The sequence below is a fragment of the Squalius cephalus genome, assembly GCF_949319135.1.
Source record: "Squalius cephalus genome assembly, chromosome: 16".
Taxonomy (NCBI): Eukaryota; Metazoa; Chordata; class Actinopteri; order Cypriniformes; family Leuciscidae; genus Squalius; species Squalius cephalus.
The window spans coordinates 31,915,161-31,943,059 of NC_137137.1; the positions used below are offsets into that span (position 1 = coordinate 31,915,161).

General features: G+C 43.8%; 1 protein-coding gene across 3 annotated transcripts in view; it reads right to left on the bottom strand.

The window, feature by feature from the left end:
- The window catches only part of rhobtb2a (Rho related BTB domain containing 2a), a 45,928-nt gene extending 18,029 nt beyond the window's left edge, over positions 1–27,899 (bottom strand). Inside the window, exons 1-6 of one of the 3 annotated variants that reach the window (XM_079896195.1) lie at positions 27,497–27,896; positions 7,465–7,666; positions 7,173–7,276; positions 6,616–6,801; positions 3,420–4,372; positions 2,073–2,191 (exon numbers count right to left, since the gene is read on the bottom strand). In XM_079896195.1, the coding sequence (XP_079752321.1) occupies positions 2,073–2,191; positions 3,420–4,372; positions 6,616–6,801; positions 7,173–7,276; positions 7,465–7,666; positions 27,497–27,561 (1,629 nt within the window). In that variant the 5' untranslated portion in view covers positions 27,562–27,896. Of the gene's footprint in view, positions 1–2,072; positions 2,192–3,419; positions 4,373–6,615; positions 6,802–7,172; positions 7,277–7,464; positions 7,667–26,365; positions 26,429–27,496 lie in introns of those variants that run through there. The other 2 variants (XM_079896196.1, XM_079896197.1) reach the window with 2 other exon arrangements.

A 27,899-nucleotide genomic window follows, 5' to 3' on the forward strand; every position in this document is an offset into this window, starting at 1 on the left:
CTTCATATCGACAGGAGGGACCAAACGCTAGGTCCCCCATTTGAAGGGCCAGCAATCCCATCCGGAAGCTTCACAGCTTGTGATGCACTAGAAGAGTGTGGGGCCCGCGGAGATGTACTCGGCGGGGAAGCCCTCACTGTAATCCTCAGGTCACCTTGGCTATTCGCCGAAGTAGTCCTCCCCTGGGAGGAGGAACTAGATCAGGGCATACCAGAGGGGACTCCACCTCGTTTGAGGTACTCGAGTCTCGACCGCAGGAATGATGTGCTGGGTTGCCGTGACACGCACACTCGAATGGTGATTGGAGAGCAGAATCTTGCAAATTGCAAAGCTTGAATGTGCGATGCAATCGCGCTTTCATTCATACCCGCCTTGCGGGGCGGAGTGCACAATATAAATTGTGCCAATGTCCATTGGCTTGTTTAGTTTACACTCTAAGGTGATTGGGCTTTCAGGCGAGATCCCAATTCGTCAGTTCAGTTCTGATGTAACATCGAACGTGACTGACTGAAAGGGAACATATAAACATTCCTCAAAAGCCATTTTGTATCATATTTGATATATTTTAACATGATTTTTCTAAAAAATAATGTATGGATAATCAAGTAAACTTAAGTTGATTCAGTCCAGTAAGTATTCATCTTAAAATATTACTAACAATATAAGTTATTCCTAAGTTTACTTTATACAAATCATTAGAGATCTTACAGCAAAAAGACACGTGAAGTTTTTTATACTATTATTATACTAAAAGGCCTTACTTGCTAAAAAAGTCAACCAATCTGACAATGACAATGTAGTAAACTGTGTACAACAGATTTTTCAGCAATATTCTGATAATGTTGATCACTTAGAGGCCTTGGAGATTTTTGTATCAAATATGATTCAGTAGGCTTCATAGGGTTAAAACTACAGGTGCTGGTCATAAAATTAGAATATCATCAAAAAGTTGATTTATTTCAAGAATTCAACTTAACAGGTGAAACTAATATATTATATAGACTCATTACATGCAAAGTGAGATATTTCAAGCCTTTATTTGTTATAATTTTGATGATTATGGCTTACAGCTTATGAAACCCACGAAATCAAAATCCCAGAAAATTAGAATATTACATGAAATCACACAGTAATTACACAGTGATACCATGGTCATTGAACCAGGTTTTGGTTCTTTTGGCAGTGTGGGCAGGTGCAAATCCTGCTGGGAAATGAAGGAAGCATGAAGTGCTCTGAAAATGTCCTGGTCGACGGCTGCGTTGACTCTGGATTTAATAAAGCACAGTGGACCAAAGTCCTCTTTTTGGATGAGAGCAAATTTTGCATCTCATTTGGAAACCAAGGTCCCAGAGTCTAGAGGAAGAATGGAGAGGCACACAATCCAAGATGCTTGAAGTCCAGTGTGAAGTTTCCACAGTCTGTGTTGGTTTGGGGAGCCATGTCATCGGCTGGTGTTGGTCCACTGTGCTGTCCACTCAACGCAGCCGTCTACCAGGACATTTCCAGAGCACTTCATGCTTCCTTCAGCAGACAAGCTTTATGGAGATGCTGACTTCATTTTCCAGCAGGATTTGCACCTGCCCACACTGCCAAAATAACCAAAACCTGGTTTAATGACCATGGTATCACTGTGTAATTACTGTGTAATTTCATGTAATATTCTAATTTTCTGGGATTTTGATTTCGTAGGTTTCATAAGCTGTAAGCCATAATCATCAAAATTATAACAAATAAAGGCTTGAAATATCTCACTTTACATGTAATGAGTCTATATAATATATTAGTTTCACCTGTTAAGTTGAATTCTTGAAATAAATCAGCTTTTTGATGATATTCTAATTTTATGACCAGCACCTGTAGATCCATCCAAATGTTGAGAAATAATCTGTTTGTCCATCAAAAAATGTTTATTCAAAAGTATATCCATCTGATCTTTCCGTTCATCAGATTCCTATCAAAAACTACACTGGGTCACGTTAGACAAATTATGAAGTTTTACATGATTAAAATACAGACCACAAACAGTAGTTCAGTTTTACCACTGGTACTGGATATATGCTAATGCACATTACCTCTTTTGTACAACTCTCCACAAATGGTCCACCAAACATGGCTGACATCCAATCACAGCTTGAGATGAGCAGTGGTTTATGGGCCATAATGGTGCCATCATCCAATCTGAACACCACATCTGTAGCACAGGACAGAAGACCTTCTGTAGCTTTTCAAATCACCATTATAATGGCATATCATTTCTATATCATATAAACATGCTTCATTCTCTGGTCGAAAAAAAAAAAAACTGTTCAATCTCAAATTCGACCAATAGGCTTTTTGACCATATCATCTTGATAACGTAACAGTGGCTCAATATTACATTCCTCTAAAGCTCAATCATAGTGCTAGAGTCAAGTATAAATAAATTGAAGTGTTTCTCAGTGTTTATGATAAAAGCTCGGTCAGCATTACAAGACAGCTTGATGTCCTCCAAACCCTGAGAGTGCTGAAAAACACAATATGTCCACACCGGTTCTCACTACCAGAAGAGCACTGATTATGAAACCGAAAGCCAGCTGACAAAATATGGGGTCTTGTTTTTCTCTATGGGGGTGAAAAATTAAGCTGAAGTAGAGGGGAAAATAGCTTGAAGGGATATTCTGCTTGAGCCCATCTGACAAATTTGCTTTGGTTATATGAAAAAATGCTGTTCGACCTTCCGCTAGGATGGACACTGTACACCCAATGTGTGCAGATACCAAAAACGCACAAGTTTGCTTTTTAATATACAGCTGACAGTTTTATTCTACATGACACAAGAAGGTTGGGGTGACAAATAGGGACATTTGCATGAAACAGGAGAAGGAATAGCAAAACTAGTCTAAATACTATGCACAGTTAGTGTAACTGACAAATATAAGAATGTTAATCGCAATCCTCACAAACACCTACAGATTTTTAAGACTGGGTGATATATTGAATATTCATTACATAATTGTGATAATTTAGCTGGTGATATAAAAATCAAGCACTTAATAAATGCGATAATTTTAATGCACCATTAGGTTTCCTAAAGTATTATTTGTGAATCAGTTCAAAATGTCTGTTTAATAACTTAATTTGAAACCCTGAATCAACTATTTGATTGTGTTACTAAAAATCTCTCAAAAAAATGGGTGAATTCATGTGGCAATTTTAGAGCAATTACATTTGTAATTGTGTAACTGCCTTGAAATGTACTTTTAATTTCATGCAAAAAATTCAAATTAAAATAAAAAAAAGAATAAAAAAAAGAACGACAAGCTAAATAAGCACCCTAGTCCATCTTATTAAAAAAATCTTTGCTTTTTGGATGACTAGACAATTTTTCTGGCCCATCCCTAATAACTGCCAAGCATACATACAGTTCACATGCCTCTCACCAGAGAAGGTCCCTTTGGCCAGACATTCTTTCACTCGATTTGTGCGTCTCACGTGAAAGGCCTTGGTGATCTCCTGATTCATGAAGGCCTCATCGTTCAGGATGTTAGCCACCATCATACGCAGGTCAAACACTTCCAGCAGCTCCGCAATGTGAGCCACCTGCATTAGCTCTTTCTCCCGTTCATCTAGTTTGCCTGTGTACAGGTACCGCAACACGGATCGGAAGGGACCGGGTTGCATTGAAGGGTCCATGTGCACAACAGTCATTTTTCTAGGGTTGAAGGTGACGGGGTCATCCACCAATTCTTCTTGGATGCTAATGAAAGCACGACTCAAGGCAGGGAACAGACGACCACGGCGATCTCCGTCGCCTTTTAGAGTTCCATCACTGGTGCAAGAACGCAAGTTTGCTCTATCTCCGTCGTCGCTACTTTCACAAACGTCAAAACTAGCTGCACGCATCAGCAAATCGCGGCCAGAAAGTGGTGGTCCTCTGGGTCGTTCTCGCTCCCGTTCGGTCCCCTCAGAACCACGTGGTTCGGTCAAGAAGAGATCGTAGAACTTGGACGAGGATGTGGCAAGGTAAATGCGATGGGCGAAGATCCTCTGCCGTTCCTGGAGGACTAAGATGACGTCAGCGCACAGCGGGTCCTCCAGCAGGCGGCTAGGGTGCTCTTCTATGTTACTGGGAGGGGCGGGAACGGTGATAATGGGTGGGGGAGGTTTAGGGGGAAGGAAGGGAGCTTGGAGGAGTGGCCTTTGAACGTTTCGTAAATGAGACTTCCAGAACTGCAGATGGCGGCGGGAAATGAGGGCTGCACGGATGGCGTTGTCGAAAACGTCCTTAACCCCGAACTGAGCAACTATGCTGGTCTCATAATACGGGACGCCTAGTTCTTTAGCCACCTCACGGCCTTTCTCTGGCGCCAATATCTCATTGGATTTGATGGGTCTGAAACAAAAAATAGCATTGTGTCATCATACTAAAGGACTAGCACTCTCCAAAATGAAAATTCTGTCACCATTTACCACTCTCATGTCATTCCAAACCTGTGAGAAAACCAAAAGACTTACTATTTACTGTACAATGAAAGTGAATGGGCATAGGTCAGGGGTGTTCAAGAAATGCTCCAGGAGGGTCAACGTCCAGCAGATTTTAGCTCCAACATACCTGCATGAAAGTTTCTAGTGGCTTTGTCCAAAAGCTCAAAAATGCGGCCTCCGCATGCAGCATACATAGGTAAGAAGGCAACTAGGCACATCAGAATGCAATGATCATGTCACATCCTGTATACAGCCATATCCCCCGGTTGCCCACAAAAGCTAAGCAGGGGTTGAGCCTGGTCAGTACCTGGATGGGAGACCACCTGGGAAAACCAGGTTGCTGCTGGAAGAGGTGTTAGTGAGGACAGCAGGCGATGCTCACCCAGTGGTCTGTGTGGGTCCTAACGGCCCAGTATAGTGACGGGGACACTATACTGTAACAAGCACCGTCCTTCGACTGAGACGTTAAACCGAGGTCCTGACTCTCTGTGGTCATTAAAAATCAGTTTCTGAGGTACCTTCATGCGTCAATGCCGCTGCCTGCAAAGTCATTGCCAGATAGGGCAGTGAGGCTATACGTCATCTCCTATAAGCTTTTAGACGTAGCCAGCTTAGGCAGCTGACTTGTTTTCTCACTGCCCTATCAAGCAATGACTTTGCAGGCAGCGGCATTGGCGTATGAAGGTATCTCAAGAAACTGATTTCAGACAGACTTCTGAGGCAGCATAATACTTTAATGATCTACAGCAGATAGAGATAAATAGAGAGAGCAATAGTGATAACTAAGCAAATAATTACTACAATACAACATTTCTTGCTAGAAATGACATCAAAATTGGTAAAAGTTGGTGAAAAAATAACATTTACACAGAAACTGACCACCAACTGCAACTTTCAGACGTCATATTTATTTTTTGCTCAACTGCCACGGAATGGAACACACATGATTGTGGGATATCAAACGCAGTGAATGATACATCAATGCTGTCTTCAAAAATCAAACAGGTGAAGGTACAGGACGTGGCGCGATCACTGGATTCGGACATGCCTGGTTGCCTTCCTACCTTTGTATCCTGCCCACGGAGGCAGCATTTTTCAGCTTTCGGGCACAGCCAGTGAGTCTGAAGATCTTGATTAGCTGGTGCAGGTGTGTTTAATCAGAGTTGGAACTGAACACTGCAGGAAAGTGGCCCCTTCAGGAGCAGTATTGGACACCCCTGGCAGCCGAGCTTCAAATATTACAAGGTAGCACCATTAAAGTACCTTCAAATTAGTCCATACATCTCATACACAATATTATGAAGTTATTCAATAGTGTTGCATTAGGAACAGATTGCAATTTAAGTCATTATTCACTGAAAACTTCCCCTTAACCACTGCTCTCAAAATTTCAAGTTCATTTAAATATACAGCAAAGAGTCAAGACGCATCACTCAGAACAGAAGTTCAAAACAAAATGAGAGAGTATACGATGACAGAATTGTACTGTTTGTAGTGACCAACTTATTTAAAATATTTTTACAGAAATGGTAGTCAGTAGAATTGATAGGGACATAGGTTTACAGCTAGGGGGGGGGGGGGGGGGTGCAGTCCTTCTCCTGGAAGGCCACAGTCCTACAGGGTTTGCTCCAGCCCTAATTAAACACACCCAAAGTCCCTTTCAAGGAAAGTCTTTTCACTCGGCGCCGGCGGCCATATTTGAACGCCTCTGGGCAACTATTTTGGCCATCCAAGACCTATCTATTGGAATGGGTGAATCCTGAAATCTCAAAAACTGCTTGCCGAACTCACAATTAAACAACATTTCAAATCAGCAACAAAAATCGTACCTGAATGTAGTTTCTAATGCTCAAATAGCACTAAAAAAGCCTATTTTTCGGACTACACAAGCCAATGTGCAGTCCTAAGCGCAAGTCTCAGGTTTCTATGGGAAGGCTCTTTTATTTAGAAGGTCGGGACGTATTCTGCCATATTGCGTGTTGCAGTTTCTCCCATTCATAAGTAGCAAGGGTGAACCGTTTTTGTATATCTATAGATATTTTCACACCTGAGCCAGCTAATCAAGGTCTTCAGGATCACAAGAAACTTTCAGGCAGGTGTGTTGGAGCTAAACTCTGCGCAGGTGCAGCATTGACGGTTACCAATAGTTACCTGGCCAGTGGGCGGCGAGCTCTGTTCACTGCCTCCAAGTCAGCATACCGCAGGTCTAGCTGGCAGCCCACTAGGATAACAGGAGCTCTGGGACAGAAATGCTTGATCTCAGGGTACCACATTGTCCTCACATGGTGGAGGGAGTTTGGGTTTGCAATGGAGAAACACAACACCACCACATCAGACCTGTTAGCAAACCAGAGACAACTCATTAACTTATACAGCTTAAAATTGTTTAGGTAGCTGGGTGACCTTTTTCGGGTCACCTTTGACCTCTGCACAGTATACTATAAGCTTATCAGTGAGAGCAAAGTTTAATCTGATACAGTTCTGTAGAATGTGACAATTTCACATGTTTGTGGTAAAACACTGTTGTAAAGAGCTTGAAAACAGCTTTTATCATTTTCTTTTTTATATTCCACATTCTGTTTGTCCAGTATTCTTGCAAAATATGTATAACATCCAAATAATGACAACAATAAAAATATCCCTAATAATTTATAAATGAGTGTATACTTCATTTAGTATGAAGTAGAGAGATAATGATCCAAGTTCACCTGCCATACGCAAATCTGCGGTCCTTGTGATGGTCACCAAAAGTGTCCCAGAGACGCAAGGACACGCTGACATCATCCACCACATCCCTGGACCTTTCTAGAACCTGGCCGGGAAGACACATCTATCACATGCATGGAGATTTACCCGAGAAACTGCGTACAGTACATTTAAAAAGAAATTATTAGATAATTTATCAGGGAATTTATAGATTATAGTGGCATCCATCACATGTTTTTCCATCAAAATACCTGTCTTTGAATGAATGAGAATATGACATTAGGCATTCCTCACCTCCTGGCAGACTCTGTACTGATCTATTGCCCAGACGGTGGGCACATGAGTGGCAAGTAACTGGTACTGTGTAAGAGTCGCATTGCAGGCCCGGGCACAGATTAGCCGGGTCTTTCCAACTGCGTTGTCCCCAACCACCACACACTTGATAGTCTCGACATTTGGTCTCTCATAGTCCATGTCAGAATCCATAAAATGGTGCCTTTCACATACAAAAAAAAACTTTTTTGAAATAATACTCATAAACACATACACTCGTGTGTATTGTAGATGCAAGGAAAATATATTATTATGTTTTACTTGATAAACCACATGAAATTACTAGAGTAAATAAATTTTAACTTTCCATGAAAAAGGCATGCATTTTTTCCAAAACCAACCAAAACAGGAATACAAAGATTACATTTCTAAGAACTTGGTATACATTTTAGGGTATGTTTACACAACAACAGTGTACTCAAAACATTTTCGTGTACAGATGACAATGTTGTCAAAATGATCCCCGTTCATAGCCTGGGTGCCAGCCCGAACCCCGCCCACAACATTTTTTGGTCGGGAAGTTCGGTCTGGACCTATGGTCTGGACTCGATCTGTTGAGGAGTAATTATGCTCGGCTCCCAAAAGGCCGAGCCAATCAAATTGCCAGGGCGGGCTTTAAAGGTGCTCTAGGTAACTTTTTAACCTTAACTGAACAGCTTCGGAGTCAGTGGAATGGTTATATTACTTATTTCGGGTTGAATGGTGGTGGTTTCGCACCCCCCTGGTGCCCGAGAGCGGAAAAAACTCACTTGCAACTTTGGGACGCGGGTCGGTGTCAGGAAGTATCGCGTGATATCAGGTCTCGCGATGTAACGAATTGCTTGACGGCACTGCACACGTACACGCCCCTATTCAAGCACCGGCGGGCTAGCTATAAGCAAAGGGCAACGATAGATTGAGTTATGGCTGAGGCTGAGCCTGTAAAAAAGAAGCAGAAAGCTAGGAAATCTTTGTCGGAGGACCAACGAAAAAGGAAACGGGAGACTGACCGAGCAAGAAGTCAGACTCGAGTAAATATATCGGACCGGCTTTTTCAGAATGGTGAGAACTGAGAGAAACAGAAGCCTGCAAAACGGATGCTGATCCTGCTGTTGCACTTGTAAGTTAAGTATCTTTGGAATAAACTGTGTTTAATATTTAAATTTCAAGTAATTGCGACCTCAGGATGTTTGCTATTGTCTGTAAAGGTTTTTATTATGATCGCTGTCTGTTAGGGGCTTACTAGTATGCTAGATACTATAAATTTGATGTTAGCATTGTCATAGCAAACACGTTTGATTTCTGTAGTTGTTTGGCCGTTCCTCTGTCGGTTTTATTTGTGTAACTTACACTTTTATTTTATGTCACTAAGTCAACGCGTCTGATAGTAGGCAATATCAGACGCGCAAAATGTTGCACATATCATGATCGAGCTAGAAAAAACGTTCTGATGTTTTCTTAGACAAGCAAAGGTAAACCATCATTCTACCAGATGAACTTATAGACCTTGCTAATATAACTTTAGACAAATATTAGCCTCCGATATATATATATTTTTTATGCCCATGCCCATTCTCCCAAAAACAAACAAACAAACACGAAAGCAGTAGTTCGCCTCGTTCATATCGTTCGTTCCCGGTAAAAATACTAGTATGCATGACAACACAATAAATAAAAAAATCGCCATCAGTTGGAAAGAAAGTATTGCTTTACTTGCCTCGGTAGACATAACTGGTTTTGAAATAGCCGGTTCCTCTGCTCAGCTGGGTTGACAGCTGATCAGCTGGGTTGACAGCTGATCAGCTGGGTTGCTCGTGGCAAGGGGGGAGGGACAACAGTTCGTTCTCTTACGAGAGGTTCTCTCGTATTGCGTAAGAAGCTTACGCTACGGGTAAAGTCATCTTTTCTCGAGATATGAAGCCAAAAAATTATCCTTAATTTAATATCTTGTCAACGCAGTGCGGCAGCAAGCAGACCTAGAGCAAGCGAAGTCGCGTGCTCATTGGCTGCTCTGCGGCAACTGCAGCAGCCTATCGCTGAAACCTTAGCGTGACGTCACGCCCAATGAGCGCGCTGGGCGCGCTCACGCGTCACAGCCCATGTGAGGAGGCGTGGCTTTAGCTTATAAAAGAAGGTTCAGAGGCTGCTATTCTCTGATTTTTGTCTCTTCAGCGACGCACTACGCATCGCTGGACTCTGAGGAAGCCGCCGTTGAAACAAGCGCCTTGCAAGCCGAGGATTACCTGAGGAAGCCGGTCGTCTTCGCCGCCTTCAGCTATCCCTGCCTGCTTCGCTATCCGGCGATTATATCCTTTTACATTGCATCATGCCTAACTGCATTTCCTGCAAAGCTCCGCTCAGCGAAAGAGACCGCCATGTGATCTGCGTTCTCTGCCTGGGTCGTGACCACGCAGCCCTCGCTCTCTCCGCGGGCGGCTGTGAATTATGCGAAGAACTGCCGATGTCGACCCTGCGGGCTCGACTCGCCTCGTTCGACGCTCTCGCTGTCTCACCGTCTGCCTCCACCGGGCCGCGCAAGAAGAAGCGCCGCTCTCAGAGGCCACCGGAACCCGCGGCAGCTGCTGAGTGCTCGCCGGAGCCCCTCCCTCGAGCCTCGCTATCTCCCTCTCCCCTTCCCGACGCGCAGCGGCCGGCCTTCGCCCGCACTGCCGTCGCCCTAGGGGATGAAGCGGACGACGCCGCTTTATCAGACAGCTGTTCTCTCATGGCTTCGGACAGCGAGGCATGGTCGGGGTCTCACCGCTCCGCCTCCTCGACACAGGAGTCTAGCAAGTCCCGCGCCAGTGTCGACGCGGAACTCCTCCGCCTCCTCACCAAAGCGGTCGACCAGATGGGACTGGACTGGTCCCCACCCAAGGCCCCCGCGCCTAACAGGCTCGACGGGTGTTTTCTGCCTAGCCGCCGCCAAGCGCCCGCCTCTAGGTCAGCACCCTTCCTGCCTGAGCTCCACTCTGAGCTCGCTAAATCGTGGAACGCCCCATTCTCCGCGAGACTCCGCTCACCGGCCTCCGCGACCCTCTCCCAAGTGGACGGGGCCGCCGAGAAGGGATATACACAGATCCCTCCGGTCGAAGAAGCCGTGGCAACGCACCTTTGCCCGCCATCCGCTAGATGGCGCTCAAAGTCTGCCCTGCCGTCAAAAGCCTGCAGGACCACCTCAGCCCTCGTCGGCCGCGCTTTCGCTGCCGCCGGCCAGGCCGCTTCCGCCCTGCACTCCATGGCTGTGCTCCAGATCCTCCAAGCCGATCTCCTCCGTGATCTGGACGAGAGAGGCCCGGATCAGGACACTCTGACTGACCTGCGCAGCGCGACGGACCTCTCGCTTCGCGCCACCAAGTCAGCGGCACAAGCCATCGGAAGGTCCATGGCTTCGCTCACCGTCACCGAAAGGCACCTTTGGTTGACGCTGGCGGATATGAGCGAAAGGGAGCGCGCAGTTTTCCTCAACGCCCCGCTTTCCCCCACCGGCCTGTTCGGCCCAGCGGTCAGTGGGATTGTGGATCGCTTCTCAGAGGTGCAGAAAGCCTCACAGGCTATGAACCTCTTTCTGCCCCGCCGCTCGAGCTCCGCTGCAGGCCGCTCTCAGGATCAGCCTCCTGCACGCAGCTCGACACAGCGCTCTGCTCAGCCTCCATCTTCGCGACGCCAGGGCGGCCGCCCTAGACAGCGCTCAGTCAGCCGTCGCAGACCGCCTCCCCCCCGGGGACCCCGGCCTAGGATAGCGCTGAAACCTGAGCCCGCGAAGTCCTCCTAGCAGCCGCAGGGAGGAAAAGATGGCTGAGTCCCGCTGCGGCCGGACTGCCATCAAAGCGCCCAGCCCTGTCAGTCCCCTTAAAAAAGGCTACTGCAGTGGTTCACATCGCAGCCAACGAGCCAGTAACACAACTCGCTCGCCTGCACACAAACGCCGTTTTTACGGCGACCCAGAGATATCTCATAAAGAGTTTGGTTTCGGGTTTTCCGGCTCACGCCGAAGGTGTCATGAGTGTAGAAAATGTGCCCACACCCACGTGCTCACCACTACACACAAACACAGTTTCCCCGGTAACGCTCACAGAGCGCACTCTCATAAAGCGGGCAAGCGCCGCTCGAGTGCTAAGTGTAGAAAATGTGCCCACGAATCTGTGCCCACACCTACACGCTGCACGCTCTGTCACTCAGTTATCCCGGGATGCAGATCTTCTAAAGCTCCCCAGCACTGGCCGTGTTGTGTATGTAAGCCCCGCGCCCGCTCACGAGCGCGCGCACTTACAATCAGACACGTTTACCCCCATGCCGCTCTCGCGCCACGGGCTCCCAGCTTCAAAATGTGCCCCGTCCACAGTGATCGAGCCATTGAATGCTGCACAGCCAGTCCCCGCTGTCTGCGAGCCCCCGTATTCGAGCACCGGCGACGCGCGCAATGCGCGCGTCCCCCTATCTTCTCTGATACAGGTTCCCCATCCCGCACAGCGCGGCGATCTGAACCCAGAGACCATTCGACCCCTAGCGAGATGTGCCAGCGCATGGCAAGCTATCCAGGGCGTGTCAGAATGGGTGCTGAATACCATAAAGCACGGCTATTCGCTTCAATTCGCTCGCCGTCCGCCTCGCTTTCTAGCGCGAACCGAGACGAGTGTGAACACAGAAGTGGCTCATCTGCTTCGGGCAGAAATAGCAAAGCTGTTGCACAAGGGGGCTATAGAACAAGTGCATCCTTCTCTGAGCGAGTCGGGCTTCTACAGCCGTTATTTCCTCGTACCCAAGAAGGACGGGACGCTGAGACCCATTTTAGATCTGAGACACTTGAACAGAGCCCTCATGAGACGGCCGTTCAAAATGATTACAACCAGACAAATCCTCGCGCAAATTCGCCAGGGAGACTGGTTTATCTCTCTCGATCTGAAGGATGCATACTTCCAGATCCAGATAATTCCCCGTCACAGGCCATTCTTGAGATTCGCCTTCGACGGCCGGGTATATCAGTACACCGTCCTGCCGTTCGGTCTATCTTTGGCACCCCGTACATTCACGAAGTGCATGGACGCGGCTCTCGTTCCCCTGAGAACTCAGGGGATACGGGTACTGAACTATCTGGACGACTGGCTAATTCTAGCGCATTCAGAGTCAGAGCTTTTGTCTCACAGGACAGCGCTTCTCGGCCATCTGGAAAATTTGGGTCTCTCGGTCAATTGGGCCAAGAGCTCATTACTGCCCCGCCAGTTTATCTCGTTCCTCGGAATAGAACTGGATTCGGTGGCTATGACGGCCAGACTGTCAGAGCAGCGCGCGCGCCGCATTCGACACCTAGCCGCATCTTTCCAGACGGGCAACCAGACTCCGCTGAGAACATTCCAGCGAGTTTTGGGGCACATGGCCTCAGCGGCTGCAGTGCTTCAGCTGGGCTTACTGCGCATGCGCCCGCTTCAACGCTGGCTAAGAGCGCGAGTGCCTCACCGAGCCTGGACGGCCGGCAGCTTACGAGTCAGAGTGAGTCAGGGCTGTGTCTCAGCCCTTCGACCCTGGCTGGCAGCCGAATGGTATCGCACTGGGGTGACGATGGGAGTTGTCTCACGCCGGAAAGTTATCTCGACAGACGCGTCCAACGGAGGTTGGGGAGCGCTTTTCGAGGGCAGACCGGTCTATGGCCGCTGGTCAGACCAGGAGTGTCGCCTTCATATAAACTGTCTAGAGATGCTGGCGGTCGAGAATGCGCTCAAGCACTTCCTCCCATACCTGCAAGGCCACCATGTACTGGTCCGCACAGACAACATGTCAGTGGTAGCCTATGTGAACCGCCAGGGCGGTCTCAGATCCAAAATGCTCTGCACCCTGGCGGAACGCCTCCTAGTGTGGGCTCAGCACTCACTGCGCTCACTGAGAGCCGCGCACGTGCCGGGTCGCCTGAACGATGGTCCAGACAGACTGTCCAGGGACAATGTTCCCCCGGGAGAGTGGTCCTTGCATCCCCAAACAGTCCAGTTACTGTGGCGCCGTTTCGGCAGAGCGAAAGTCGACCTCTTTGCGTCACAAGACAACGCGCAATGCCCAAAGTTCTTTTCAAAGAACGAGGACGCGCTGGCCCAGAACTGGCCCAGCGGCCCGCTTTACGCTTTTCCCCCGGTCTCCCTGCTGCCGCAGGTTATCGAGAGATTCAGGGAAGCGCGCCACACGGTGCTCCTCATAGCCCCGTATTGGGAGAATCAAACATGGTTCCCAGATCTAATACGGCTGGCGGACACAGCCCCCTGGCCGTTACCGGTGAGGAGAGACCTTCTCTCTCAAGCCCACGGCTCGATTTTGCACCCCCATCCAGAGCGCTGGTCTCTGCATGCGTGGGTCATCAACGGTTACCCGTTGACTTGCCAACAGGGGTTGTGAACACGATCACACAGTCTAGAGCCCCCTCTACGAGGCGGCTCTATGCTTCAAAATGGTCTGTGTTTAGTAAATGGTGCACCGCCAAAGGGCTGGATCCACTAACATGTGGGGTATCGCAGGTGCTGGGCTTCCTCCAAGAGCTGTTGGACGCGGGCAGGTCCCCCTCCACGCTCAAAGTTTATGTTGCGGCCATCTCAGCTTTTGCCGACTCGGCGCTGGGCCGCGCATTAGGGAGGAACGAGTTCATCATCCGCTTCCTCAGGGGAGCGAGGAGATTGAACCCGCCGCGACCCCCGTCGGTTCCTATTTGGGATCTGTCCCTGGTCTTAGAGGCCATGAAAGCGCATCCCTTTGAACCCATGGAAACAGTGGATATGAAATATCTCACGCTAAAAACCGTTTTTCTGATAGCACTGTCGTCAGTTAAACGCGTGGGTGACCTTCACGCGCTGTCAGTTAACGCTGCATGCCTCGAGTTTGGACCTAATGACTCTAAAGTCATCCTCAAACCGAGACACGGTTATGTCCCCAAAAGTCTGGGCACACCGTTCAGAGCGCAGGTCATTTCTCTCTCCGCTTTGCCGTCATCCGGCAGCGAGATCGATGGTAAACTCCTTTGCCCTGTCAGAGCGCTTAGGAATTATACTACACGCTCCGCCGCTGTCAGGCGCTCGGAGCAGCTTTTCGTTTCGTTTGGTGGGCGCACCAAAGGTCTCGCCGCCTCGAAACACAGCCTGTCCAGGTGGATAGTGGACGCGATTGCAGCCGCTTATGCGTCTAAAAATCTGCAGTGCCCGCTGGGTATCAGAGCCCACTCCACCAGAGGCATGGCCTCTTCATGGGCTTGGTCTAGTGGAATTTCCATTCATGACATTTGTACAGCGGCAGGCTGGGCCTCCCCCTCTACATTTGTGAGATTTTACAATCTGGAAGTTCCTGCCCTGCAGGCTAAACTCTTATCTGTCTAAGTCCCGCGTAGCCAGCCCACTCTGTGTGCAGACTACTGCTGTGTGATTTAGCTCTCCTGGTTGAGCTCAATTCTGGGGTTGTTAGTCAGACCGGCCACGCCGCTCTGAGCCCTTATGTGTGTGCTTATGTACTGCGCTAGCCATTCTTGGCCGCCCGGTTCCCTGTTATAGTGTTCCCCGGGTTTCTCCCTGGGACTCATTCAGTGGATGCGGGGCGCGCACGGCGTTGACAAGGGAAGTTCCCGTAGCGTAAGCTTCTTACGCAATACGAGAGAACCTCTCGTAAGAGAACGTACTCGGTTACCTAACGTAACCTCTGTTCTCTCTAGAGAGGGAACGAGTATTGCGTAAACCGCCGTGCTCGCGCCACGAGCTCACTCGCTTCAGCGACAAAAACCAGAGAATAGCAGCCTCTGAACCTTCTTTTATAAGCTAAAGCCACGCCTCCTCACATGGGCTGTGACGCGTGAGCGCGCCCAGCGCGCTCATTGGGCGTGACGTCACGCTAAGGTTTCAGCGATAGGCTGCTGCAGTTGCCGCAGAGCAGCCAATGAGCACGCGACTTCGCTTGCTCTAGGTCTGCTTGCTGCCGCACTGCGTTGACAAGATATTAAATTAAGGATAATTTTTTGGCTTCATATCTCGAGAAAAGATGACTTTACCCGTAGCGTAAGCTTCTTACGCAATACTCGTTCCCTCTCTAGAGAGAACAGAGGTTACGTTAGGTAACCGAGTACGTTTTTACGACAGAGTGTTTGAAAGCATTATACTACCAGACACTAGGGGGAGCTCGTAGAGAAAAAACACTCAGACTTGCATAGTGTCCCTTTAATCGATGATGGACAGATGATCTGCGGTTACGTAATCACCCACGTCACCAAAGAGCGCTTGATTTGAATTAGTTTACAACAAAGACGACTGCAGCTGGAGAATTGAGATTTCACGAGTTCACACTTACAAATAAGTCAGATAGAATAAATGCGTATATGACGTGCTGTCCGAGGAGAGGGCTGTGGGCTCGGTAGCCATACCCCCCCCCCCCCCCCCCCCTCGGGGTGGTGGAGGGATGCTGAAAAACTGTCAGGGAGTGTTAGGTAAGTTGACAGAGTGAATATGCTTCCTCATACTGATATAGGGTAACGTTAGACATGGTATTGTTTGATGACAAGTTGATATTGGATTGATTATTTGTACGTGCTCCTCGCAAGGTAAACTTTGTTTATGAAACATCATGTGTAGATTCCGCCATCGCGTCTGTTATAGAAGATATCCACAGTGCATTCATTTTAAAAGAGGAACAGAGAGCCGCGACATTTTGTTGGTTGAAAATATGAATGAAGAACATGCGTCATTTACTCCGTTGCTCTGATTGGTTGTAGGTCTATCCAATTGAATGCAGAGTTTTTTTTTTTTCCTGGTTCGGTTGAGACACGCCCCATAATCAAATCTCTATGGAGCAGTATCAGACTCACATTCTAACTAGAATATGAGTATGATGAAGTCAGGCTGCCCCATTCACACAGATCTGCAAAAATCAATAAAAACACTGTATTATTCTGCCAGGCCAGTAGTTGGCGATGTCACTTTGTAAAGAAACACTACTTGCTATAGACTGAACATATAATACGCATGCGCAACACATCACCGTTTTCACAAATTCACGTTTATGTAGTTGTTTACACAGAGACAATAACAGAATCGTTTTCAAAAATGTGCATTTTCAGGCCCCCAAGACGCCGTAGTCGTGTAATTGAATGGCAAAAATACATAAAACTTTTCTGTTTTTAGTTGAAAACAGTGTCGTGTAAACCGCCCCTTCGTTTTTTTTACAATCACTTGGACCAACTTAATTTTGTAGTGTAATGTAAACATGGATCATGTAACATATACTCCAGTGAATTATGAACAGTAGAGTGTGTCATTCTTGTTTTGTAAAGAATTTTTTCAAAAGCAAACACGTATAATGCTACCTGTTGTTAGTATTTTTTAGGTATTGGTTTTATGAGTGATTAAGTTTGTTGGGTGACAACCTTTGCTTGTGTTATGGAAGAATGATTTGATTTGAGACATTTATTAAGTGTTCTTTATTTATGTTTTAATTTTTTTTGGTAATTTTAGTGCATTTTGAATGTGAAATTAACTGCTGTGCAAAGTTGTTCAGAATAACTGTGTGAAGAGTTTTGAAAAAGTAAACCTAGTATTGAGATATTTGTCCCAGCGATTGTAAAATTATAAAATAGATTTTTACTCTTAAATGTGATTGACTCAAATATTCAGACGACTTACAGCATACTGTAATTAAATCTAACAAATGTCATTTCTTAAAAAATGATCACAAATAGCAAATAGTACACTCTAAAAAATGCTGGGTTGTTTTAACCCAATTTGGGTCAAATATGGACAAACCCAAACGTTGGGTTAAAAATGTAATTACAAAATTTAACCCAACGGCTGGGTTTGTCCATATTTGACCCAAAGTTGGGTTGAAACAACCCAGCAGTTGACAGTCATGGGATTGGAATACTTTCATTTACGTATAAATGAAAGTATTCCAATCCCATGACTGTCATCAGCAAATTCTTAGTCATTCACACATCTCGACTTCCTCCAGTCGGCCCTCTGAAAGTGATCTCTCTGAAATCATTGTGTTCCAAACAGACCTGATTCATCATGTTGAGCAATCAGAGAGTGCCACTGCCAACACATAAAATCAATAAAGGAACAACTACGGCAGGGGTTCTCAACTCTGGCCCTCGAGTTCCACTTTCCTGCAGAGTTTAGCTCCAACCCAGGGGCGGATCTACAAAAAGGATCTACAAAAATTATATGTATGGGGTGGCAAGGGGGTAGCATGAGGACTGTGAGAGGTGGCAACACCAAAGCAAACAAACATTCAATCATATGATACTATCATCTATACCGTATTTTTCGGACTATAAGTCGCTCCGGAGTATAAGTCGCATCAGTCAAAAAATGCCTCATGAAGTGAAAAAAAACATATATAAGTCGCACTGGACTATAAGTCGCATTTATTTAGAAATTTATTTCACAAAATCCAAGACCAAGAACAGACATTTAATCAGGAAAGGCAAGTTATTCAACTACACAGTAGCACACAGAACAACAGACTGAATAGGTGTCCAGTATGTTAACGTAACACATTAACGCCCGTTTCACACATACTCCGTTTGTAGTGCGTATATTTTTCCGTACCCTTGTTAACAGGTCAGAGCTTTCACAATGCACGCGGTTGCAGTCCGTCGATCCGTTCCAGGTGCGGTGCGTATACAGCAGTGCAGCGATCGTTTCCGCACCGAGTCTATTTTTGCTGTGCTGCACGCGCTGAATTAAAGTGACAGCACACGGTTTGTGGTCAAAATGAATACAGATTGACCAGATTGACATGAAAATGTAGTAATTTCATCATAAATGCATTTAATTAAATACTAGCCTACTATTTTTCACAGTCATCTTTTTACTTAAAGCGTTGGTAAATCAAGGAAAACTACAATTTACTTCAACAAGGCGACATAATGAACAACACTCGTCTCATTCGTGGAGGTGGAAAAACAAGTTATTTGTGACATGCAAGATTTATTGTATAAAGATTTAAATTATGCAAAAGAAAGGGTATGAGTCTGCTGTTTTTGTCAATTTTGAGTTTTAATTTAAAATGTATGCGATTTTAATATAAGTGCATGGTTAAATATTTTACCACTTGCTTGAGCAACTTAATATATAATTATATAAAAGTAATGCATTGAATAATAGTTTGTTTAAATTGTGTTTAAACGTGAATACGTCTATTAAAGAGTATACGTATAAAGAGAATCGCAATGCTGACAAAAAACTTTTTCTTTTTTTTTAAATAAAATTTGCTGATAACTTCTGGATTTGAAATACAATGTGTTTGGGGTTACAGCCGCGGGTCAGTTACGCACTGCAAACGCAGCTTATGTGAAAGCACTTTAGCGCGTGCTGCTCCTGCACAGCATATGCACCGCACACGCACTGCACACGTTATTCAGCTACACAATAGCATAAAGAACAAATATCTGGGAGGCTGAATAAGCTAAATTAACATAAGCCAGCGAGTCCAACAAGCAAGTTACCAGTAAACAAGTTCACCAAGCTCCCGCGATCTCATTCCTCATCATTTTCTTCATCATCCGTGTCGCTTCTGAACAACTCCGCCAACTAGAGCGCCCCCTCGCGGCTGTAGACGGTAATGTTTTCTCTTGGTTCATCTCAGTCTGAATTAATTTTGATATATAAGTCGCACCTGACTATAAGTCGCAGGACCAGCCAAACTATGAAAAAAAGTGCGACTTATAGTCCAGAAAATACGGTATATAGTATCTTTAGTATATATCATCTATAGTGAAATATTGCTGCAAGTGTAATCGTCAGGGTCCAAGCACCAATGGCCCAAGTTAGAGCCCTGCACGGGCCTCAAATTTAGGCCCGAGCCCGGCCCTGGCCCGAGACGCTCAAGCCCTAGCCCGACCCGTGTCCGACAGCTCATCAGAATTATCAGCCCGAGTCCGACCCGAGCCCGGTTTTTTTTTCTTTTTTTTTTTTTCTTTTCATTACACAGCGGCAGCCTGCCCTATTTGCAGCCATTAAAATAGCTCAGTTTTGTTAGTTATGTTTCTTTGTTAGTTATGTAAATTAATGTTTCTTTTCATTTCTTTATTAGGTTAATTTAGACAAATGTTTGGAGCATTTTTTTTTTAAATGACGACCAAGCAAACCGAGCCGACAGCGAGTAAAACATGTTTGATCAATTGAGCCTCTCAAATCAATGCTATAATACTTTACTTGTCTACAATAAAATCAATAGATATAAAAAAACTTCAAGCATATCACACAGACAGTTAGTTTAATAAATGTTTATTTATTAAACCACAGTGAGTCAATTTTTTTTTTTTTTTTTTAAATACTGAGGCAGGCTCAGGCTGCTCGCAACAGCGCTTGCAAACGAAATGAGCAATAGCCTATAAACAAATTAAATTAAATAAATTAAAAACAAACTTGCAGATTATCTTACCTCAAAAATGCACCACAGAACATGGCCATTCTTTTTTTCCAGTGGTTTCCAACAGTTAAACGAAAACAAAGTCCAATCAAACGAAAAACATCAGAGGTTTCCAACAGTTAAACGAAAATAAAGTCCAATCAAACGAAAAGTTAGAACAGTCTCTAACAGAGCATCGTGGAGAAAAAGAATAGCTAAGCATCCACAGTGGAAGGTTTTAACCCAGTCCTCCTTTCTTCTATCACGAATTTTTCTCACGCACGCAATTTTTCTCTTAATATTCTCCATTATTTGCACATGAGGTGAATAGTGGGTCGCGCTGACGGGAAACCTTCTGTGTGCGTGCGTGAGACAGACTGTCATGTCAGTCATATGTCAGTGTAATTTTAAGATTAGCTGATGGCTATAATGGCCAGTATTTAAAACACGTTTTAAGTGCAGGGCACGTCCAGTTCCCGCGCGCGAGCAGAGAGATTCGCGCTCGGCACATTATATTCCGTGTGCGAGCAGAGAGATTCGCGCTCGCGCATTATATTAATGTAGCCTACTTTCACGCTACAATAATGCGCTCTCGACATTTGACAGGAAAATAACGCCATAAGTTATGAGGTTACGAAATTTCTTTCTATGTTTGTTTTTCTATCGTCAACATCAACTTCTCATATTTTTTTTAAATTAATGTCTAAAAATATAAAAAGCAGGATAACCCAAAAAAGGCCCGAGGCCCGGCCCGCATTTTAACTATGACGTGAAAATTGGCCCGAAGCCCGGCCCTAGGGGCGTAAAAAAGTCGGGGCCCGTCGGGCTCGGGCTGAAATGCAGGGCTCTAGCCCAAGTGAAGAGAACACTTGAACTTAAAAGCCCTTAAGACAGAGTAACACAAGACAGGAATCGTGACAATAAGTGTAGCTTGCAGTTTTGTTTGTTTTATTATTCATACCACAATAGTAATACATATCTTTATAGAAATGTTATAATGTATATTACCTTACAACCTTAAATACAACTTTATTTTTGTTTTAAATAGACAGCAATATATCTGATCATACCTGGCAACTTGAAAAATATGTTTTTTGGGGGGATATATAAAAGTGAAATAAACATGTAAACATTTCAAAGATTTCTATGTACACTAATTTTATAAAACTATACTGTCACACCATACAATTTAATTAAATGCATTTTTTCCATTCAACAAGATGCAAAAAACAATAGGCTTAAATTGGTTCCTTATCTAACTCTGCTATTAGTTGCTAGCTGCTATTTGCTTTCAGTGATCGGGATCGTCAAATATATCAAATAAATGAGATCAAATATGTAAAAGTGGAGCCGGAAGTCGTAGAATCCACGCGCTACAAATATCCTACACAACACAGGTCAAAATAAACGATTAGAAGTATTGTGGAAAATAATACTATATAAATAATGGAAAAACAGTCCATTTGTTTCTGAATTGAGCAACAGTGTGTTTTAGCCCCTTTCACACAGAGATTCCGGAAAATACACGGATAATGTGTGCCAGGATTTGTCCCGGGATCGTTTGATTTTGGTTCATTCACACTGCCAGTGATTTTCCAGAATCTGTGAGTGCGTTCACATACATCCCGTAAAGACACGTGACGTCAGGATGTGATAACTCCTGTCAGATGTCAGTTCTGCTGATAACTCCTCTTCATCATTTCTACACAAAGACGAGTCCATACTCCCCAGTAGTGCCACTGGGTTTGCCGAGAGGCTCGTTCCCCATATGCTGCAGCATAGGTTGTAGAAAGGCGATGGCACGTGCGTCATCACTACGGCAATTTCCCGGGAGGGGCTTTTGATTCACCAAAAATAACTGGTTCATAAGAGTCATATAACTCAGGAGAAGTAAAGCTAACACTGGATTCGGACACACCTTGATGCCTTCCTACCTTAGAATGCATTTTTAGGCTTTCGGACAAAGCCAAGATCTTTAGGAAGAATAGAAAGCTACAGACAGATGAGTTTGATCAGGGTTGGAGCTAAACTCTGCAGGAAAGTGGAACTCGAGGGCCAGAGTTGAGAAGCCCTACCCTACACTGTCTTCATAATCCTCTTCTGTACCGATGCCAATGTCATCTAATTTGGCTTCAGAGTACCTTAAAGCATGGGTACTGAGAGCTCCTGGTAGAGGTACAGTAGCCGTGTTTCCACTGTCGGGCCAAAAGCGAGCATTCATAGCGCATGCCAGGGTCAGTTGCATTTCCACTGTCACGTCCAGGAGCTTGATCGTGGGCCAAGAGGTGCTTGAGGAGTGGTCACGAAAAGAGGCGATGTTTGAGAGTCAACACCAATGCTCGTCGTTTAAAATGTTTTCATAGACCAACACTACTTTTGCGTCATCGAAGGGTAACGCCCCTTTTTGGGGGAAGACAAACGGATTCCCCTGAGAACAGAACTCACTCGCTCTAGATCTGCAAAGTTTCTTGATAGCAAAAATGACACAAACATACACACTCTCTTTGCCGGCCGAGGACCGTGAGCGGTATTTAAAGAAGCTACTGGATACGGGGTTATAGAGGTGTCCCTTTGAAATGGTCGAAAACTGGATTAATGACCCCACGCAGTGGCCAAATATGGACTATTCAGACATCTACCACTATCTCGTGGAATCACCAAGTAAGTAGCCTATTTTTGTTGTCATTAACACACTCACAGTATGACAAACTAGACGATGAGGCCATGTCAAGAGGAGTCGGTGGTTTACTTGGATCATATTTCACTTGATTTAAGCTATTAACATAGTTTTGTTGTCGACTAGCTATACTAGTTAGAAACCCTCAAACACTGTAATCAGAACAATCATGTCAGAGGCTAAAAACATAAATAGTCCTTACCTTAAGTGGGGAAGAGACAATGAAAAACATGCCCCATACATACATTGGTCCCATACATATTTTGCCGTACACTGTAAACCTTTTTACAACTTTCAAAGTCCTAGCACTTTCTAGACACAAGCAGAAACCAGCCAAGTCCACTTTAGTCCTAGCCTGCCACTATTTCAACAGTAAAATCAGTTAACAGCCAAGGTAGCGTGCCTAGTGAGAGCTAACGTTAATCACATAGCTGCTAGCAGCTTCGTCTTTTTAACTAGTATAGCTAGTCGACAACAAAACTATGTCAATAGCTTAAATCAAGTGAAATATGATCCAAGTAAACCACCGACTCCTCTTGACATGGCCTCATCATCTAGTTTGTCATACTGTGAGTGTGTCAATGACAACAAAAATAGGCTACTTACTTGGTGATTCCACGAGATAGTGGTAGATGTCTGAATAGTCCATATTTGGCCACTGCGTGGGGTCATTAATCCAGTTTTCGACCATTTCAAAGGGACACCTCTGTAACCCCGTATTCAGTAGCTTCTTTAAATACCGCTCACGGTCCTCGGCCGGTGTCGTGCTGAAAAGTGATGGTCTGACGAAAATTGATTGCATTATTTATTGCAATAAGTAGAGGCTTCAATCATTTTGTTGTAAGTAGAATACTGCATTTTATGAAAGAGAGGTGTGGTGGCAACGAGAGTGTGTATGTTTGTGCCATTTTTGCTATCAAGAAACTTTGCAGATCTAGAGCGAGTGAGTTCTGTTCTCAGGGGAATCCGTTTGTCTTCCCCCAAAAAGGGGCGTTACCCTTCGATGACGCAAAAGTAGCGTTGGTCTATGTCAGGCTAACAGCTAACCTCAACATTAAAGACATTTAAAACAATTTTTTAGCTTAAAATTCACTTTCAGACACCAGCAAGTGTGTGAAATAACTTCAGATTGCGATTCTGTTGACAGTATGAGGCAGAGTATATTTATACAGTGCTAAAAAGCTTACCCATTGTATACATACATACATAATATACATACACATATGATTATTGAAAATACCTGAGACTGTTTGAAGAATTTAGACAAAGCATATAATATTCAAAGTTAGGGTTAGGGTTAGGGCGCTGTTAGCCCTGGCTCGCACTGGCCCGACAGTGGAAAGGCAGCTATTGGTCCCTTGATTGGGCTTCATTTCAGTCCCTAACCCTAACTCCCATGCAAATTAATTAAACACTTGTAGCAACACACATAAGTATACCTGTAGGTGTTAAAAACCATTAATTCTACAAAAAAACATCACATGACATGAGTTTGGGGGTTAAGGGTGTGTAACATCAAAATAAACTGTAATTTAATTAAAAAGCACCAGACCTCATTCGTTTTCATTATATTTTTCAAAAATTTACGTTTTGTTTTAAAGAAAGTCATACAATTTGGAATGACATGAAGGTGAGAAAATAATGACAGGAGATTTACTTTTGAGTGGACTATTTCTAAGGTGCAGTGAGTGAAATACTTCCAATTTCGTTACCAACTTCACCATTACAGAGGCTAGATAACGTCACTAGAGGTAAAAAACTTCTAAAAAAGCTGATGGGGTTACCAGCAGGGTAACCATAAAAACAGAGGAACAGATGCTAATGATAAAATGCAGCTGGAGTGAGATTTCCTTTCTCTCTTCTGTCAAACATGAAAGACGATAGTTTGAGAAGGTGTTGGGGGATTTAAAACCACCTTCTTCCACTGTTTAATTCTGATTGAACAACAAGCATAAATGACACATTGCATAATATTAATAATAAAAGTTATTTAGATTAAGATTAAAGATAGAAAACGTTTTAATATAGCCTATCTTTATCGGAGTGTCTATTTACACTAAGGCGGGCTTTGTTGGCAGAGGCTATTTACACTAACTCCGCCCACTGACGTCTGATTGGGCCAGACAAAATTACGGAAGACAATGGATTGTCAACAGTAGCAATATGCTGCGTCCTAATTCACCTACTTATACTACGTCCTAAAAGTATGTACTCTATTTGTGAAGAAATAGTAGAAACTTTTGAGTGTGTAGCAAAAGAGTAGATAAGCTTTGGGACATACTATCACGTCATACAATTGCATCTTTAATGGTTGCTCTCTTTCGCTTCCTGTCACAGTAAACTGGCCTGTCAATCATCTTGTCACAGTTAAATTCCACCACATTTCATTTAAATTCCTACCGTATCCTATTCCTATTGTTATTGCAGATGAAATATAACACGGATAACATTAAATAAATATTTTTTTTATCAGGTTAAACTTTGATTAGTCACTCAAACCTTTATCTAAACCTATCACCGTCGGTCGCGCATATCCGCCATGTTTTGTAGTTTTTTTTTACTTTTTACTCGTGTTTGTAGTTCCTCCTCCAAAGAGCAATGGGTTGTGGGCAATGTTAGCTGTTATAGTGAGCAAGGATTCACACTTCGAAAATCCACCGGAAATAGACCATTCAGGGACTTTTACATACTCTTTTCAACATACTATGCTTTGGGGCACACTTACTCTAATCTCACATATTTAGGATGGATAGTATGGACATTGGGATGCAGGGATAGTGTAGGTGCAGGCCAAGTTTTGACGCAAATGTTTGAATCAATCCGCCTTTTGCCGAACTCGCTCTACTCGCTTTTCTCATCACATATCAGATCGGAAAGGTATTATTTTCAATAAAAATTAAAAAAAAACATTTGCAAAGAGGAAATATAGTGTCTAACGTTTGGTTAGGGTTAGGGAGGGCTTTGTTGTCTCAATAAGGCGGCATCCATTTAATAATTTTAATATATATTATACATTTATTGCATACCATTTACTGTACAACAACACTGAGGTGCAAATAGTATCTGCCACTATTTATAAGTATAAATATAACTACTAATTACACTGAAAATACTGCTACTGTAAAAAATGATTTTCATGATATATCACACCTTTTTATCTTTTGTCAAAACAACTTAGAAAATGAATGTGGTTCAGATAAACATTATTTTTTAAACCAATCTCCTTCATTGTATTAACACAACATTTTAATTTCAATGAACTCAACATTTTAAGGCTACCACGTAACCTTACTTTTTAAGTTAAACTACCAATATGTTATTTTACAGTGATTAGTGCAAAGATCAGCATATTATATTGTACTGATTCTATTATATATAATCAGTATGGTTATCAGTAGCCTACACTGAAAAGTGTAGAAAACATAACACACATTGAATTAAACATGAAAGTACTCCAATAATCAGATCCAGTAATAATCAGATCCAATAATACACATAACCTGTTAATGATCATCTTGGGAGATTATATCAATATGGATAGTCTATCATGTCATTACAGTTAATCATTCGATAACTCAGTGTTAACTGATGTCAACAGTTAGGCTATCAAGTTACAATGATAGCCTACATAATCATGGCTGAAATATTGATTAGATCACAAGCGCATAAAAATCCACTATTCTTCATATTACACCATCGCAATAACCGTACATAATGTAGCCTAAAGCAGGCACAAACATGCTCAGCTCTACGTCGCTCGGAAATAAAGCTTATATGCTACATTCATGTAGAAGTATTCCACTGAAAACAAATAAGAAGTTATATAAGATACATTATTACCTCGTGTCTTGAAAATGGAGGTGCTGGTATAGCAGCACAGTCTTTGGTTTCCAGGGAAACGGAATTAAGCCTAGTACTCCTCCTCTATTACTGTACCACGAGCCACTCTTACTTAATGCAATTTTATTATAATCTAATGAACAAGGACTAGTTTACAGCTAACGTCTATCTAAAAAACTATATGCATCATCGACAGCAGATCAATAGCCTAATATTGCATTAAAAAAAAAACCGTAAAGTAGCTTGCAAAGCGCATGAGCGAGTAACGCGACTCCTTCTGCTATAGACATCTGCTATAAACACAACCTACACCAATGATCTGCTATAAACACAACCTACACCAATGATCTGCTAATACTGCTATAAACACAACCTATACACCAATGAAAGAGCCTCTCAACGCCGTCCAATAGCCCGATCAAAACTATCCATCTCATTCATAACTCGACCAGGCTACATCTGAAGCGTTACGCCTTTCAAGACAGTGTAACCTAATGCTTTAAGATTGAGTAAGCAAATTGTAAGGTTAAACTCATTCATTCATTTAAGCTTTTTATTATAGGCCTATTATTATTCTTACTATTAGTATAAGGCAATAAATATATAATCTTATTAAAATAAACTAGGCCTACTTAAAAAAATAAAATAAAAAAATATGTAAGTCATAATAATATTTATTTTTACAAATTAAAATAGTATTTTACTTAATAGCTCAATTCCTTTTAAAGAGCAGGCTACGTGTGAGTGAACTTGACAAATACTGACAATAAATGGACTTTTTTTTTTTTTTTTTTTGGACACTCGAATCATAGGCCATATTGAAGGATGATGTCTATCCAGTTTGCTTTATTGCATTATTTCTGATAACACGTTCTCACAACAATGATTTCGAGATGCATCGATTCGATATTATCCGCCGCATTTTCTGAATGAATAGTCTGTTCATTCGCCGCCCCTTTCTACAGGCTATTATGTAGCCTATACAGCAGATGTCATTTTGAGAAATTATACTTTAAGTATCGTTTTAATAAATAACAGCGACTTAATATCTTCATGCACCAGCACGTACAGGCTAAATAGACTGACACACACACACACACACACACACACACATGCTGCGGCTGCTCTTACCGCATCACAGGGAAGTGTTGCATCGGCTCGGCCGATATGGGGAAGCGACAGAAGAACAAATGCATCGGATGAGGATGGAAAGCTGGAACTAAACTTCATTTTCGGATCTAGAATATACGGCTTAAAATCGCTGCCGCCGATCAAAACGCGTTCGAGAGAAATTGCTCTACGCTTCTCCTTCTCAAACGCCATCAGATGAAACGCAGACTTTTAGCTCAGGCTCGGTGGCTGGCAGCAGGGCTGGACAGACTCTTATGTTTCCTCAGTTACCGTACGAACTGTACAACACAGGCACAACAACACATCAGTACTGCACATTCACTGTAACACAAACACACCGACCCTGTTCACCTGCTTTAGCAAGGGCTAAATTCAGTCTCTCTATCCTTTAGCAATCTGACCC